At 41.8% G+C, this 15,106-nt stretch overlaps 1 protein-coding gene across 2 annotated transcripts in view; it reads right to left on the bottom strand.

Moving 5' to 3' along the window:
* Positions 1–2,063: 2,063 nt before the first annotated feature.
* Positions 2,064–15,106, bottom strand: part of ZNF652 (zinc finger protein 652) — a 37,802-nt gene continuing 24,759 nt past the window's right edge. For both annotated transcript variants that reach the window (XM_035137116.2, XM_035137117.2), the window contains exons 3-6: positions 11,155–11,302; positions 7,396–7,511; positions 6,297–6,441; positions 2,064–4,874 (exon numbers count right to left, since the gene is read on the bottom strand). In XM_035137116.2, the coding sequence (XP_034993007.1) occupies positions 4,354–4,874; positions 6,297–6,441; positions 7,396–7,511; positions 11,155–11,302 (930 nt within the window). In that variant the 3' untranslated portion in view covers positions 2,064–4,353. The remainder of the gene's footprint in view (positions 4,875–6,296; positions 6,442–7,395; positions 7,512–11,154; positions 11,303–15,106) is intronic.

The raw sequence follows: 15,106 nt of genomic DNA, 5'->3' as shown, positions 1-15,106 counted from the left end.
CAACTGAAACAAAAATATGCATGTCAAACCAATATTATAGACTGTGTGTGTGTGTTGGCATTAGTAATAATAGCCAACTAGTCTTTCAAAACATCCACTTTCTGCAGGCTTTTTTCTTACTTATTTACTCCACTCTAGTACTCTCGAGTATTGGAGCCCAGTGATTTCTAAATGAGGAAAGTAACTCAACTTTCAATTCAGTAAAACCAAGATGATCTAGTTATTAAGTCTACATGGAGTAATTTTGGTGGCAAGGAACTGCACCCTGCAGTTCAGCAACCTTGGCAAAACAAATCCCAAGTAGTTTGCCATACCCACTGCTCAAGCACTTGTGCTGGGGGGGGGGAAATGTATTGAGTTTTAATCAGATCTGGAAATCTCAGGAGGAACAGTGATCCTAAAACCCAGATGAGGTGACATTATGATGGGGCACAGGTGATTTGCTGCCTGGAGTCTGCTACAGAGGCCCCTACCACATCTGCAAAAATCTCTATGGTCATAGATCTAGGCTGCCGGTGGTTTCATCAGTAGAGAGGCTTTGAAATGGGGCATTCGAGGGGTGAGTTAGAAGTGGTTCTGGATCTGCTGGATCCAGTCTTTGATTACTCCGAGAAGCTCTAGGATGAATTTGAAGCTGGCAGAGCTACCGTAATTCCTCCCTTCCCTCTTGGTTTCAATGTTGTTGTTGTTGTTTTAAAAAAACAGACTTGCCTGGGCAAAATAAATGAATGAATGAATGGACAAAGGTAAAATCCCTCCTCGCATTCAAACCAGCCGGCACAAACTGGCAGAGCTTTGAAAATGACAATCTGCCACTTCAGTCCCCTCACCTTAGCCATGGATACTTCCTAAATTTTAATATGTCAGAATCACTGATTCTGTAAGTAGTTCAGCTTGAAAGAATGTATTGATGCAAAGATCAGTCTTAATCAGGCATCCCCAAACTTCGGCCCTCCAGATGTTTTGGACTACAATTCCCATCTTCCCCAAGCACTGGTCCTGTTAGCTAGGGATCATGGGAGTTGTAGGCCAAAACATCTGGAAGGCCGCAGTTTGGGGATGCCTGGTCTTAATTATGCAGAGATACTGTGGTGGCAAATTGCTGGTGCCTCTTTTAAAGTTTGAAGCAACTCGTAACTCAAAGGGATAGACTGTCCTTTCTGACACCAGAGCCAGTCCTGCACTAGTTAAGAGCACGAAGAGGAAATCAAATATTCCGTTTAAGCAAAGCTGGCTTTCATTGCCACCTGAAGATATTTGGAATGAGGTGCAACAAACTGGATTCTTCTTATAGCATTCTGAAAGTACCGGTATAACTGTCAGACACAGTTCCTTCATGGATTTGCCAGGGACAGGGCATTCGTGATTTCTGGAGCATTTCAGGTACCTTGGAAGGAAATGGACTCTTACTAAAATCCAAGTGTAAATGCCACTATCAGGAAATGAGAAGGTGCAATGTGCAAAGTCTTATGGCCCCTGAGGGATGCACACAAAATCCATGTAACCAGTGCCTGTCCCACTTTTCCTAGGTTCAGGAAGAGATCAGCATGGACACCTCAATATCCCCAATACTGAGAACAAGACCCCCTCCCACAGAGCTGCATGTTCTGAAACCCTTCGCCTTAGGAGAAAAATGTTGAAATTATCAGTAGTAGTCTATCCATGAACAGGTTTAGTTCTAATTCAGGCTTCCAAACGACACATGGAGAAATAAATGTGCAAGGGGCTGCACTTGTCAGCTGTCCCCAATATCCTCATCCCTTTCATTTCCACCCCGACCCTTTTGTGTTGATGGGAGGGACTTCACGTGTTCTTCTGAACCCACTTAGAACCTCTCCACAATCAGGAACTTGGCTTGGCTACTGCAACACAGCGGCTGCAAATCCATCCATAGGTAGGAAGGCAGATTGATAATGTGAGTAGAACTGCAGCTGCCCCCATCTTGCCACTTGCCAGGCTTACCCACATATATATTAATACAACTCAGAAGTGTATAGAATCAGCCGCACATTCAAAGAGCTCAGCTGCTCTTTGGGGGAAAATAACACACCCGTCTCAAGTAGTAGGATTCATAAATAGCAGCCAAATACTGTAAATTTATTGAGAAAACCTTTTTTTTTTTTTGCAAAAGTGGATTACAACTGATTTTACCACAATGGTTTCTTTCTTCCTTCCTATAAAAGTAGATTTAACAAGCCAGTTTGTTGACCTGTGGCATATCTACACAGAACTGTAGGTTTGCAAACATGACATGGAATGTATAAAACCATTCAGGGTAGTTGAAGATGACAAACTTGTTACGTATCAATTATTCACTTTTATAGCTAGCTTTACTACCTACAAAAGAGAAGGAACAGATGTTATCACAATTTTTAAAAAATACTTATTTTTTTTCCAGAAAAAAGGAGGAGATTTAGAGGATTTTATTCAAATATGAATAGGTATGCAAAAGGCCTAATACTATTTTTTATGCAAAAATCAAAGTTAATAGAGATGGTAAAAACACAATTAGCAACCTTGAGGTGCATTAGAGAGGGCTTTCTGTTTGATCAGATGTAATCCCTCACCTAAGATTTAAAAGACTAATTTTTTAAAAAAGAGAATGGCATGCTAGGGATCAGCATGGTCGTCTTTGGGAGGGGGAGGCGTGAAATTAAGCTTAAGGAAATTTCACCTCTTTTAATCATGAGCGTATCACTGTGCCTTCTCTTCAAGGAGCCAATAGCTATTTCAGCTGCTTAAAACGGTGCTGTGTTTCAAATTCCATAAACTACATCTGAATAAGAACCATGACTCTCTGCATTCAAACTAGTTTGCCACAATTTAGTGCCACTGGAGACTTTGAGAAAACACAACTAGCAACTTGCTTAACATTCAAACATTGCTTTTGCCACATACCTGTGAAACCTGAAGTCAAATCTGAAAGAAGCTATCCTATATAATATGCACCTCTTTTCTATACCAGACACTGCTTCACTGCGTGCACATACTCTGTGGGTAAACATTTCAGGCAACATAACCACTGCGCTCCTGCTTAATTCAAGGTTGTTTTTACAAACCAAACCAAACAGCACCTTATTTGTGGTTCCTCACTTATATCCTAATGAACTCTTGAATCTTTTGAGGGGAGGGAAACAAAAGCAGCAGCAAGTATGATTCCCAGATTAAGTCATAGCTTAAACACACATCTATAAAATGAACTAGGTCCTAATGTATGCTAAAGAAACGACAGCATACAAATTCCAAATGTGTCACTTCTGGATGAGTTCTTCCTTGCATCTTCATACCCCCAATCCCCCGCCCCCCCATGAGACAGTCTATCCTTTCTGAAACGTTCCACACTTCAGTCCAGCAGAGGCAAGTGAAAAATGTTTGTGGGAATACAGTAGTTTAATGTTCTTGTCTAGCAACCCTTGAGTGACATTGAAAGAAGGTAACCGTCGCGTTTAGGAAAGAAAAAACACCCTACAAATAAGTTATATAAAGTTCTGAAATCATCTCCACTTCTGAGGCAGCCTTACCAGAGACTTATTGGGTTCCTTCCTCTCCCTTTCAAAGCACCTTTTTAATAGTAGTACAGATGTAAGAATATTTTTTTCCTATTATAAGCTATTTGCATCTTTTTTTTCTTAAAGAATCACATTTGAATGATTATAAAAAATTATCTATTGTAACAACATAGGTCCAGCTACACTGAAAAAAATTACATCGCTTATTTGAAATACATTTCGTTTTAGAAACAGGCTACTAAATAGGTCTATACAAAAACTCTAAAATAATTTTTCCGTATTAAAATAAAGAGTGTGTTAGGAGAACTACTCAAATGGGATTAAGTTTTGTTTACCGTCTTTTTCCTATAATGCTTGATATTCTGCGATCATGTGGCTGGCTCACTCCATAACCAGCGCGCACGCACACACACAACCACACCTGCACGCACACGCACACACAAAGCTGAAAAGAAATTAACAAATACACAGTGATAATTAATGCTCTGGGATTTAGTCTCACAGTCTCTGATTAGTACAAAGGAAACCAGGCTCACCCCCTCTTTGAGGAGAAAGTCCAGGATATAAAAGCAAGCATACCTCATCAGCTGATATGAAATTATAAAAAATTTCACAAGTCTCAGTCATTTTGAAATCTAAAAAAGTCAACAGTAAAACGTGCAAGCCGAGTTGGGCTTCTGTCCTATCGGTTCCCCTGGGCTTGATGACCACTTTGCAGAACGGCCAAGATGCATGTGAAGTTTCTTTCCCTCGGGGCTGCAGAAGCCACCGCGAGATTTCTTGAGAGGGAGCACACTTCCAGGTTCGCAAGACCAACTGAGTGGCAGGCAGAAGACAAAGCCAGTTAGTGGTGCTGTACTGAACTGTTTTTTTCTGCTAGGTGTCGTAGAAAACTGTCTTCGCCTTGGCCCCTATGATTTAAAGGCTCACTCTTAAACAGAGCAGGAGGTGGAGGTAAATGAGGGACGGGGGGCACAGGGACAGGGAGATGATGCGGGTGGTGGGGGTGGAGGTGCAGGTGAGAATATGGGTGGCCAATGGGGCGGGGTGGAAGCGTGCTCACTGGGTTCATATTGATTGGAGGAGTAGGAGCAGGGACGTTCTGTGTGTTCGCAATGGAAGGTACAGTGGTGGCAGGAGAGCTTGTGGCTAGTGTGATCTGGGCAGCTGGTGGCACGTTAACAGGACTGGTAACACGGAAGCACTTCTCCTTGTGTGCCTTGAGCATGTTGGAAAAGCGGAACCGCTGGCCGCACACGTCGCATGGATATGGCTTCTCCCCTGTGTGAGTTCTGCGGTGTCTCTTCATGTTGGGGCGGCTGGTGAAGCTTTTGCCACAGATTTCACAGATAAAAGGCTTCTCTCCTGTTGAAAAATTGAATGTGGAAATTCATTCTCAATCTACCTCAATCAGATATTCATTAACCGTAGCAGAACACAGATTTACAATCAAAAACTTTTCAAAGGCCGGGGAATAATCTAGGTGCTATGTTAAAGGACTGAAGATTTAAAATCACAAAAAAATGATCTTAGCTAAGCAATGCTTATGATGCCAACTTGATTTAAATCCTTGATGCTTCTCTACTTTTCATGCCCAGTTCCTTGCCTCTCAATATAAAATGGAAGCTATCCAAACATTCTCTTTCCACCCCTCCTCCTTCAACACAGCCCTAAACCTTCTCCTCCCCAGGCTTGCTTGCAGAGACAACCATGTGCCCCAGGGTCCTATCCCTTCCAATTCCAGTTTGCCATCTCCCCAATTATTCTTCCTTTTCAGCAGAATATAATCAGCCTATCCTCCAGCTCCTTCTGTATTGTGTTCAAATGAATCAGCATTTCTCTGAAAAAAGTCCTCCCTTGCCCTATTCCACCCTTCTATCTATAGTCACATTTTTTCTTTTAGATCTTCCCTCCAAACTCCCGGAATACGGACTCTATTCTTGCTGTCTTTCTTATCCACCTCTTCTCTCAACCTACCACAACTGCTTTCTGCACTCAATGTAACCTGCTTTATAAGTAGGCAGACCATCTGGTCCAGTACACTCTGGCTGGCAGCAGCCCTCCAAGGTTCCAGAGCCCAAGTCTTTCCCCCTGAAAGCAGACAGGGTCCATGTGTCACTGCAACTTTCACTTCGGCCTCTCATTTACTAACCTCAGTTCTTTCCTGTTTATCTAACAACTCATTCACCTCTATCATTCAGACGATGTAACACCTCAGCCCAAATCCCTGCGTTCTTTTCCCATCCCCTTCTGTATCCAGCACAAACATGCTTAAAGCTCTCCAGCTCCCATAACCTTCTATATTAGATGCTGCTCTTTAAAGCCATTAACTTCTCCCAGAGCACACAAGCTCTCCTCTAAACCCGTATTTTCTGGGAAACCTGGATCTTAACCCTTTGCATTTTCCCCACGTGCAATTCTGTTTCCTTATGTTTGGTTGTTGTTTACCCTTGACTTTCCTCCACTGTACATCAATTTTTTTAGACTGGGCAAGAACCTGTCTTTTTCTTTTCGTGTTCTGTATTATTGTTATGAATAAAACCAAGGGTTACATGCTGACGAACCTCTTTATTGTGGACTGCGTGTGGCCCTTCTTGGTCTAGTGCTGAGTTTCCCAAACTTGGGTCTCCAGCTGTTTTTGGACTACAACTCCCATCATCCCTGTCTAGAAGGACCAGTCATCACAGGATGATGGGAACTATAGTCCTAAAACAGCTGGAAACCCAAGTTTGGGAAACCCTGTCCAGTGTACTTTCACATTACAGAATAAAAAAAGTACATCTTTACCAGTGTGGGTTTTCATGTGCTCATCAAAGTACTGCTTCATGTTGAAGTCTTTACCACACCACTGACACATAAATTGCTTGTGTCCAATGTGGATGCTCATGTGGGAACGGAGCTGGTACTTGTACTGAAACCTTTCATCACAGTTCTAAAAGAAACAAGAGGGTACAAGTCTTTCATTTGCAAGAATCAGGGCAAAATAAACTATAATGCAGCAGCAATAGAAACCCAAAACGGTCTCATTCTGATGTAGCTTTCATTCTGCCTTACCACACACAGTTTCAAGGCTGCTAAGGCTATCCTAAAAATAATTGCAATAAAATCCTGTTGTGCTAATAAGTTCCCAGGATAGTTTCTATACTATTTCAAAAATATTCCAAAAATTATACTGTAAAAGACTTGATCAGTTTATTGTGTTGGGAGAAATGAAACAAAAATATTCTTTTAGATCTATGGACTGTTTCTTAAGGGCAAGGTGGAAAATTTGTAGTGGTATCTGTAGAGAGCAGGAAATGAAAAGGGAGACTTTGTTCTATTTCATTTCCAAGTCGAAACACCCAAGAATCAAGCTTTCGAAATCTAAGAATCAAAGTAAGTTGCAATACTGATGCACATACTGGATTGCGTACAACGAAGTCATTACATTCACGCAAGAACATTTGCCTGCACAATGGGACTTCTTCCCCTACCCAATTTTTTGCAGATAACTTTTTTGGGGGGAAAGCAAAAGCTTCAATTTGCTTTTCTATCAGATATTCTTTCTCGCTTTCACCTTTGACAATCCCATTTTCCACATCTCTAAATCTACACTCATACTAAGTTTTATTCTTCTGCTGCCTACGCTAAGATAAAATAGTCAGAATTTGCTGTATGATGGCAAGAACACGGTCAGCCAGTCAGCTGTAGTGCCTTACCATATAGTGAAGTGTATTTTACAGTCCCCCTGCTACTTCACACTGTGATGATATGGCACAATTAATCTCAGTCGGGCAGCAGACAAGCAATACAAACAGTCTAGATGTTTGTTCTCCATTGTGGACGTTTTTCAAATTCAAAGTAATTCCCAACTCTAACTGCATCCTGAGTTAGCAAGAGCGCATACCTCACACCGGAAAGGCTTCTCTCCCGAATGCTGCAGGGAATGAACTTTGAGTGACATACTGCGCTTGAAGGATTTTCCACAGGTTTCACATGTAAATGGCATGTCCTTAGTGTGTGCTGAAAAGACAAATTAGGGAATAAGTATTTAGAGAGGAGATTCAGTAAGTGGTGAAAACCATGCTAAGTTCTATCCAAAATTCCACTCTGCTGTGGTGGGGCAAAAAAAGAGGTTGGAAAGGGTCAACAAGCCACAGAGTTCAATCTCATATACTCAGGAAGGATTCTTCAAACCAACGTACTAATATCCATAACTGATGTTTATTTTATTTCTATAGTGCCCTTCAGCCAGAATGCTTCCCAGGATGGTTTACAATAAAATAATTACAATATAAACAAAATAAAACAATATCACAATTAGATTTTCCAAATCCGTCCGTCCCGTCCCCCCGGGAAAATTGAAAAAAAAGTGTGTGGAATATTCAAACTATATCAAAGAGGTCCCCCCCCCAAAAAAAAATTTACAGGGGAAAAACATCCCATTTTTCTGGGTTTTTTCCAGGCCTTCCCATCTCTAATCACAGTAAGAATCAGCAATTAAAAATGGCAGGTGAAATTTGAAGCATAAAAAGCCCATTGCTGTGCACAACAGTCCCAGAGGAGGGACGCAAAGAACACATCAGATATGTCAATAGAGCCATTATTAATTGAGAAAAAGAAGGCTAATTATCAGACTATGAGAAAAACTTCCTTCCGCTGAAAATCTTTATAAGACCCTGAGGATAAAAATTAAAAAAAACCTACTACATAAGACTTGATATCAAAGAAGGAAGCAGCCTTTTACTATCATGCCTACCCTGCTCACCAGTAAGCTTAAATTTCCCAGGTGTATTCTTGGGTAAAGTCAAGTGTGCCATTCAAGTCAGAATCATGTCTTTAAAGCAGATTTTACAGGGAAAGGGTCTGTCAAAGTGGGCAATCATCAGCAACAGTCATTCTGATCCACCAAGGGATGTTTTGAGGACTTTTATTCTTTGCAAATTCTGACAAGAATTGACCCGATCCACATCTCTTGGACCAATATGCGAACCAGAATGCAGTCTTTTGAATTTTGCAGAACAGTTTTTGCCTCAAAAAATACTAAAATTAGTTTGAAAGCGTGCATTTTGGGACAATTTGTGAGAGAAATAAGTTTAAAAATACTATTTAAATACCATGTAGTTAAAAAAAATCAGAATGATGTGAAAACAAGATGGAACTGTCTTATAAACGCACACAAAAGTTTGGCACAAGAAATAAAGTTATTATCATTATATATTAAATTTGTATACCACCTATACCCATAGATATCAGAGCAGTTCACAGCATAAAATTACAATATAAAAAACACAAAAAATAACAAAAACGAACCAATAATCTCCCCTCCCACAACACATTTAAAATCAGCCAAAGGCCTTAATTAAACCAAATGTGGGCACTTTATGATGACACCTCCACAAATTATACCGATCACATCCTGCCAAACCATTATCTGTGAGGTTTGGTTGAATTATCTATGGGCATAGTGTTGTGGAATGCCTTCCCTGCTGAAACACAAGAGGTCCAATTGGCATTCCACTGGCCCTTGAAGACACACCTGTTTAGACAGGCACTCTCTTGAATTTGCTAGTCCAATTGCTTTACGTTTCCGAGCATAATTCAAAGTGTTGGTGCTGACCTTTAAAGCCCTAAATGGCCTCGGTCCAGCTCTGAGGGCCTTATGGCGGTTCCCTCGCTGCGAGAAGCCAAGTTACAGGGAACCAGGCAGAGGGCCTTCTCGGTAGTGGCACCCGCCCTGTGGAATACCCTCCCACCAGATGCCAGAGAAAAACATCTACCAGACTTTTAGAAGACACCTGAAGTCAGGCCTGATTAGGGAAGCTTTTAATGTTTAACAAACCATTGTATTTTAATATTTTGTTGGAAGCTGCCCAGAGTGGCTGGGAAAACCCAGCCAGATGGGCGGGGTATAAATAATAATAATGGTTATTTTAACTGTTATAATTATGCCTTTTAATGGGCTTGTTTTGTTGTATGTTTATGTTTTTAATGTTTCAATGGAATTGTTCCATTGGGTATTTTAATTATGCATAGATCTCTTATGACTGATTTTACACTTCTAAACTGCTTGATGAGCGCCGCAAGCCCTGTGTTGGTCACGACTGGACCTAATGGTCAGGGGTCCCTTTACCTTTAAACTGCTTGGTCTATAAATCAAATGCTGCTACTGCCAATAATTATTATTTTAAAGTTGTAAATCACCTTGGGTGCATGGGCAGAATGGTGGCATGTAAATGCAATAATAATTATGCTGCACATGTTGGTGACAGGTTTTGTTACACAACTAGGAAAAGAAAAACAACTTGAGCAGCTGAATTAAGATACAACAATATGCTTTGGCTGCCAAGAAATGGGAGTACCACCTTCCTTCTCTCTGCTGTATTTACAGCTTTCACACATCAAAGTCCTCCTGTCTCCTGCACTGGGCAGATTTAACAAGACAACTGAATAATAAAGGTAGCCTGGCTTTAGAAATATCAAATTGGAATATAAGATCTGGTATGATATTCTAGGTTGTTGGCTAAACAACTCAGCTTTGTCAAAGAAAATGTTTACCAAGTAAGAACCTGGTAGGAAGGAAATAGTGTCGGACTTCAGACCTGATAAGACTTGAGTTCAGATTCCTCCTTGAGGGTATGAAGCTCACCGAGAGAGCCAGTCTCTCTCCCTCTCTCCTACCTTATAGGGTTGTTGCGAGGCCCTCATGCAGATGTGTTTGCATTCTTGTGCACGGATTTGATTTGCAACTGGGATAGCCGTGCCTGGACTGAGAGAGCTTGGCCACAGTAGTTCAGGCACTGGTGACTTCAAGGCTGGATTACTGCAATGCACTCTCATTGGGTCTTCCCTTGTGTTTTGCGCAGAAGCTGCAGTTAGTGCAGAATGCTGCAGCCTGGTTGCTGACAGGCCCAGTCTGCATGGAACACCTCTGCTCAGAGATCTACCGGGCCAAGTTCAAGGCGTTAACAGGATCCACGCTTCAAAATTCCCTTCTTTCTTAAAACATTTTTGTTTAGGCAAAACCGATGCAGACCATGTAGAAGTTGAGTTGCATCTCTTTGTTATGATTTTAGTAATTATGTTTGAAATTGTTTTTATTTATTTTAATCAAGAATCTGAATGTTTGATTTTACATTTTTGTTCTGTTAACAGCTCTGTTGTTTTCACCATCAAACGGTATATAAATTTTGCAAAATAGAAAAACAGAATTTGAATTTCAGAGCAAATTTCAGAGCTGTTACCTACACCTTTGCTGGTGTAGGTAACAGCATTGGTCTCACCAATAGCTCAGTTGGTTACAGCATGGTGCTAGTAATGCCAAGCTTGCTGGTTCAATCCCTGTAAGGGACAGCTGAATATTCCTCCTGCATTGCAGGGGGTTGGACTAGATGATCCTGAGGATTCCTTCGAACTCTACAATATTTCCCCCCACGTGAACATTCTGTTGACAAGGGCATTTCCCTCCACATTTTGGCCTCAGCTGCAAATGGCAACGGCTGATAAGAATGAATAAGGTTATAGTACTGGAGAGGAGGCATAGTCAGATCATTTGTCTATTTATAACCCAGGAGGCGCTGGCACAGTATAAGGAAAGTACTTTGAACGTTCTCGGGTTCAAGCAGCAGAGAGATAAGGAACCACAATACAGGCAGCAAAAACTCACCAACCATGTGCTTTCGCACGTGAGCCATTGTGTAGAACTTCTTCTCGCATATCTCACAGGAGAACTTTTTCTCTGCATACCCATGGACAATCTTGATATGCTCATGGAGGGACCATAGCTTCTTGAACGATTTATTACAGGAAACACACTGAGGATGGATGGGACAAAGAAGTGCAATTCACACAGAGCTCGTTTCAGATGGGACAAGCCAGCTGTAACCTAAATGCAGTGAAATAAGGAAGGAAACCACAATCCTAGATACATTATTTTGTGGCAACTGCTAAAATGCCACCCACTTCACTGTAATTCTGCTGCGCCGGCAGAGCTCAAAAGCTAAAAGTCCGATTAAAGAAAGAGTGGGTTGTTCTTGGACTTACATCGCCACCTGCTGCTTCCGAACAGCAGCTACATCTAGATTAAAAACCTGGTGGCTGTGATGTGAGTAAACCCAATCCAAGACTGGTATGGATGGGAAAGAAAGATTAGGATTACACTATCACAAACCTTACTCAGAGGCTAAAATATAACTTGTACTAGCTAGTTTAGAAGTGTACATTCACACAAAAGCTTATACTCAGAACAAACTTAGTTGGTCTCTAAGGTGCTACTGGACAATTTTTTCATTTTTTCATTTATTTTAGCTGGTTTAAAGACAGTGATATTCTAACTCAGATAGATGCCAGCAGGTTTTCATTTAAACACAGTGATTGGAACTTCTGAAGTCTAGAAAGCCCCACATTATGCAAACAGAGTAAATCTAAAGTGAAGCATATTTGCCTTTCTTATCCAGATTCTAGGAATCTTGAGAGTTTGGACAGTAACTGGGACTGGAAGGAAGGAGTAGAACCTAACAGCCAAATGTTTTCCTTCTGCCAGGGATTCATGACAGATTCATCACATCTAAACAAGTTAATGTAAGTTGGAAGTACGTAATGACCCTTGGTTGCAAAGGGAGACAAATTTGAACTTATCAATTAGTAGTCAAAATAATTTTTGTTTTAATAAGTAATGTCTCAATTTTCTCCAAACACAAGTCAGGAATGGCTTAGAAAAGTAAAAATTGGATCAATGCAGCAAATAAAACATCCTGTAACACAATTTACATCAAGCACCAGACAACATGATTATGAGCTAGGAATGTATATAGGCACGAACCTTAACACAACCCCCAATGGCCCAGTTATGCACATGGCCGTGTGTACTGTGAGCTTAAAAACTGAAATTCTGTACCAAGAAAAGCTGAATTTTGCCCCCGTATAAATTATGCTAAATGTATCAACAATTGCAATTGATAAAAGTTAAATAAACAGCATTTTAAACAGAAATACTTAATACTTTCTCCTAACACTTTAAAGAACTTTGAAGGTTTCTAACTCAATCCCTGGCATCCTTTGAACTAATTAGCCTACTCCACAGTCCACCTTAGTGGGCTTCAGGTTGTGACTCTTCTCTAATTTACTTGTAGGATTCAGGAAGATAGATATGGAGACAGAAGTTTACTGGATTCCAGTTCCAATTGAACATGCCAGGAGGATTGTCTGAGACAGCGGTAGCAGAATGAGGAGTTGGAACTAGTGAAGTGAAGCAGCAGCAGCAGCAGCAGCAGCTTCTGTGCACCAAAATCATAAAGGTAAAAGACCCCTGACAGTTAAGTCCAGTAACGAACGACTCTGGGGTCGCAGCGCTCATCTCGCTTTACTGGCCGACAGTTTGTCCGGGTCATGTGGCCAGCATGACTAAGCCGCTTCTGGCAAAACCAGAGCAGTGCACGGAAACGCTGTTTACCTTCCCGCCGGAGCGGTACCTATTTATCTACTTGCACTTTGATTTGCTTTCAAACTGCTAGTTTGGGGGGGGGGGGTAATGAAAACAACCGGATAGCCGCAAGCACAAATCTACTGAACACACGAGGTTTCCATGATCCAAAGCAAGATTCAGTTCTTTAGCCATGGTACATAGCTCCAGTGTCTGAGGAATGACAGCACTGCAGTCTTCCACTTCTTAGCCACCAGATGCAGGTATGTCACCACCCAAACAGGTAATAGCTGAAAAGGTGGCCCATAGTAGGAGCTTCAGAAGGTTTGCCTATTAGTTCCCTTAGTCCTTTGCTACAGATGATAAATGTTAACACAATCAGAATAGCTGGCTTCTGAGTACAGGCACCCTTAGGAAGAGAGCTAGCAGTTGCTAGCACAAAGTCCTGCCAACTCATTCATCAAACATTTGCTCCCACAAGGACCCCATTTTCATATTCATTCCTGGACTGCTTAGGGAATAGTCTCTGACATCAACCCCACCATTTACAGGCCCTGCAACCCCAGAATTTTCTTGTTGGGAGTTCAGTCTGCTCTGCTGCAGGCAAGACTGCCCTAAAACTCTGCCCGGTTCTTGGAAACAGCCTATACTTTGACTCATCAAATCTGATATAGTATTCCTGCAATGCAACACCTGATGCAATGACTATTTACACAGGCATCAGATTAAGAGACACTGATACCCTTTGTACATTTATCCCATTTTAGAAAAAATTAAACAGCATAAGCAAATTCAAAATACACATCAATATACTGAATGCTTTTATCCAGAAGGTTTTAGATTTATACAATCACTTCAAGATCTAGCAAAAGGTTCACCCTGGGCAAGTGTCCCAGATTCTGAGTTCCCCCTTTTTTAAAAAGCAAGTCCCTAGCCCTCCTAGAAAGGTGGTTATGGGGCAAAATCTGCAGGAATCTTCTAAGCGATTTCTATGAAATGAGTGAGCGTGATGTGGCCATCTTGTATATTTTTTGTGGTACTGTTCTTAAAACAGCAACAACATTTGAATGTATGTGTATAGTTGTCTGGCTAATTTTATGTTACACCATTCCCAGTGGCAGCTATTTTGTATTATGCTAAGTCTAATGGCATCCATTTTGTGTTATGCAACATGTCCCCATGACAGCCATTTTGTGATTGGTGCCCTTAGCACTATCTCAAAAAACGAAACGCCTCCACTGGTTCAAAAAGGTTGGCAACCCCATTCTAGCAGTAGCCTAAGCCTAAAACATGTCAATGAGTTTACGAGTAACTTCAAATAGTTAACGACCACATTTACAGACCAATTTGATTCAGATTTACTCAGAAGCCCAAATTCAACAGAACTTAACCATCAGGATTGCTGGTTTAATTGCTCCACCTTAGCAAGCCAATGTACTAAAGATAAATGGTAATGAAAACTTTTGTCAAATGGGCAATGACAGTTGTTCGACTGTCTTCTTTGTGACAATTTACCTTCAGATTTAAATAGCAATATGAGGGCACATGCTTTGCATTGAAAAGGTCCCACGTATAATATCCGGCAGGGCCGTCTTGAGCAGATCGCGCGCCCTGGTGCTGAGGGGCGGAGATCGCTCCACCACCCGCCCCGCCCTCGCAGGGCGCAATTGGTTTTCGCGCGGCGCCCTCCTTGCCAGGCCGGTGCCCAGCTTACCAGCCCCCCGCCGTGGTGCACTGCGCCACCGGGGGTCTATGTAGAGCCGGCCCTGATATCCGGTATCTCCTATAGGCATGGGAGATTCTGTCTGAAATATTGGAGAGCCACTGCCAACACAATACTGGGTTAGACAAATCAATGATCTGACTCAGAATGAGGCAGCTTCCTATGTTCTTTTGTCTGTCAGTGGCCTGATCCACATGTCACTTCAAAACCAGGGGTGGGGAACATGGGTCAAATCCTTATCACCCCTATGTCCTTGTGGGCCAAAGCTGACGGGTGGGCAGGGCTGTTTGCACAACATCACAGTGTCATCAGGTGATGGTCACCAGGAGTTCAATGCAGCCTGGGAGTCATTTTGGACTCGCAGCTGTCCATGGAGGTGCAGGTCAATTCTATGTCCAGGGCATTTGTTTAACAGCTCCATCTGGTATGCAGGCTGAGACCCTATCTGCCCACAGACTGTCTCGCCAGGGTGGT

Source organism: Zootoca vivipara, chromosome 13 (assembly GCF_963506605.1).
Source record: "Zootoca vivipara chromosome 13, rZooViv1.1, whole genome shotgun sequence".
Lineage (NCBI taxonomy): Eukaryota > Metazoa > Chordata > Lepidosauria > Squamata > Lacertidae > Zootoca > Zootoca vivipara.
This window is presented reverse-complemented; position numbering and strand designations above follow the sequence as displayed.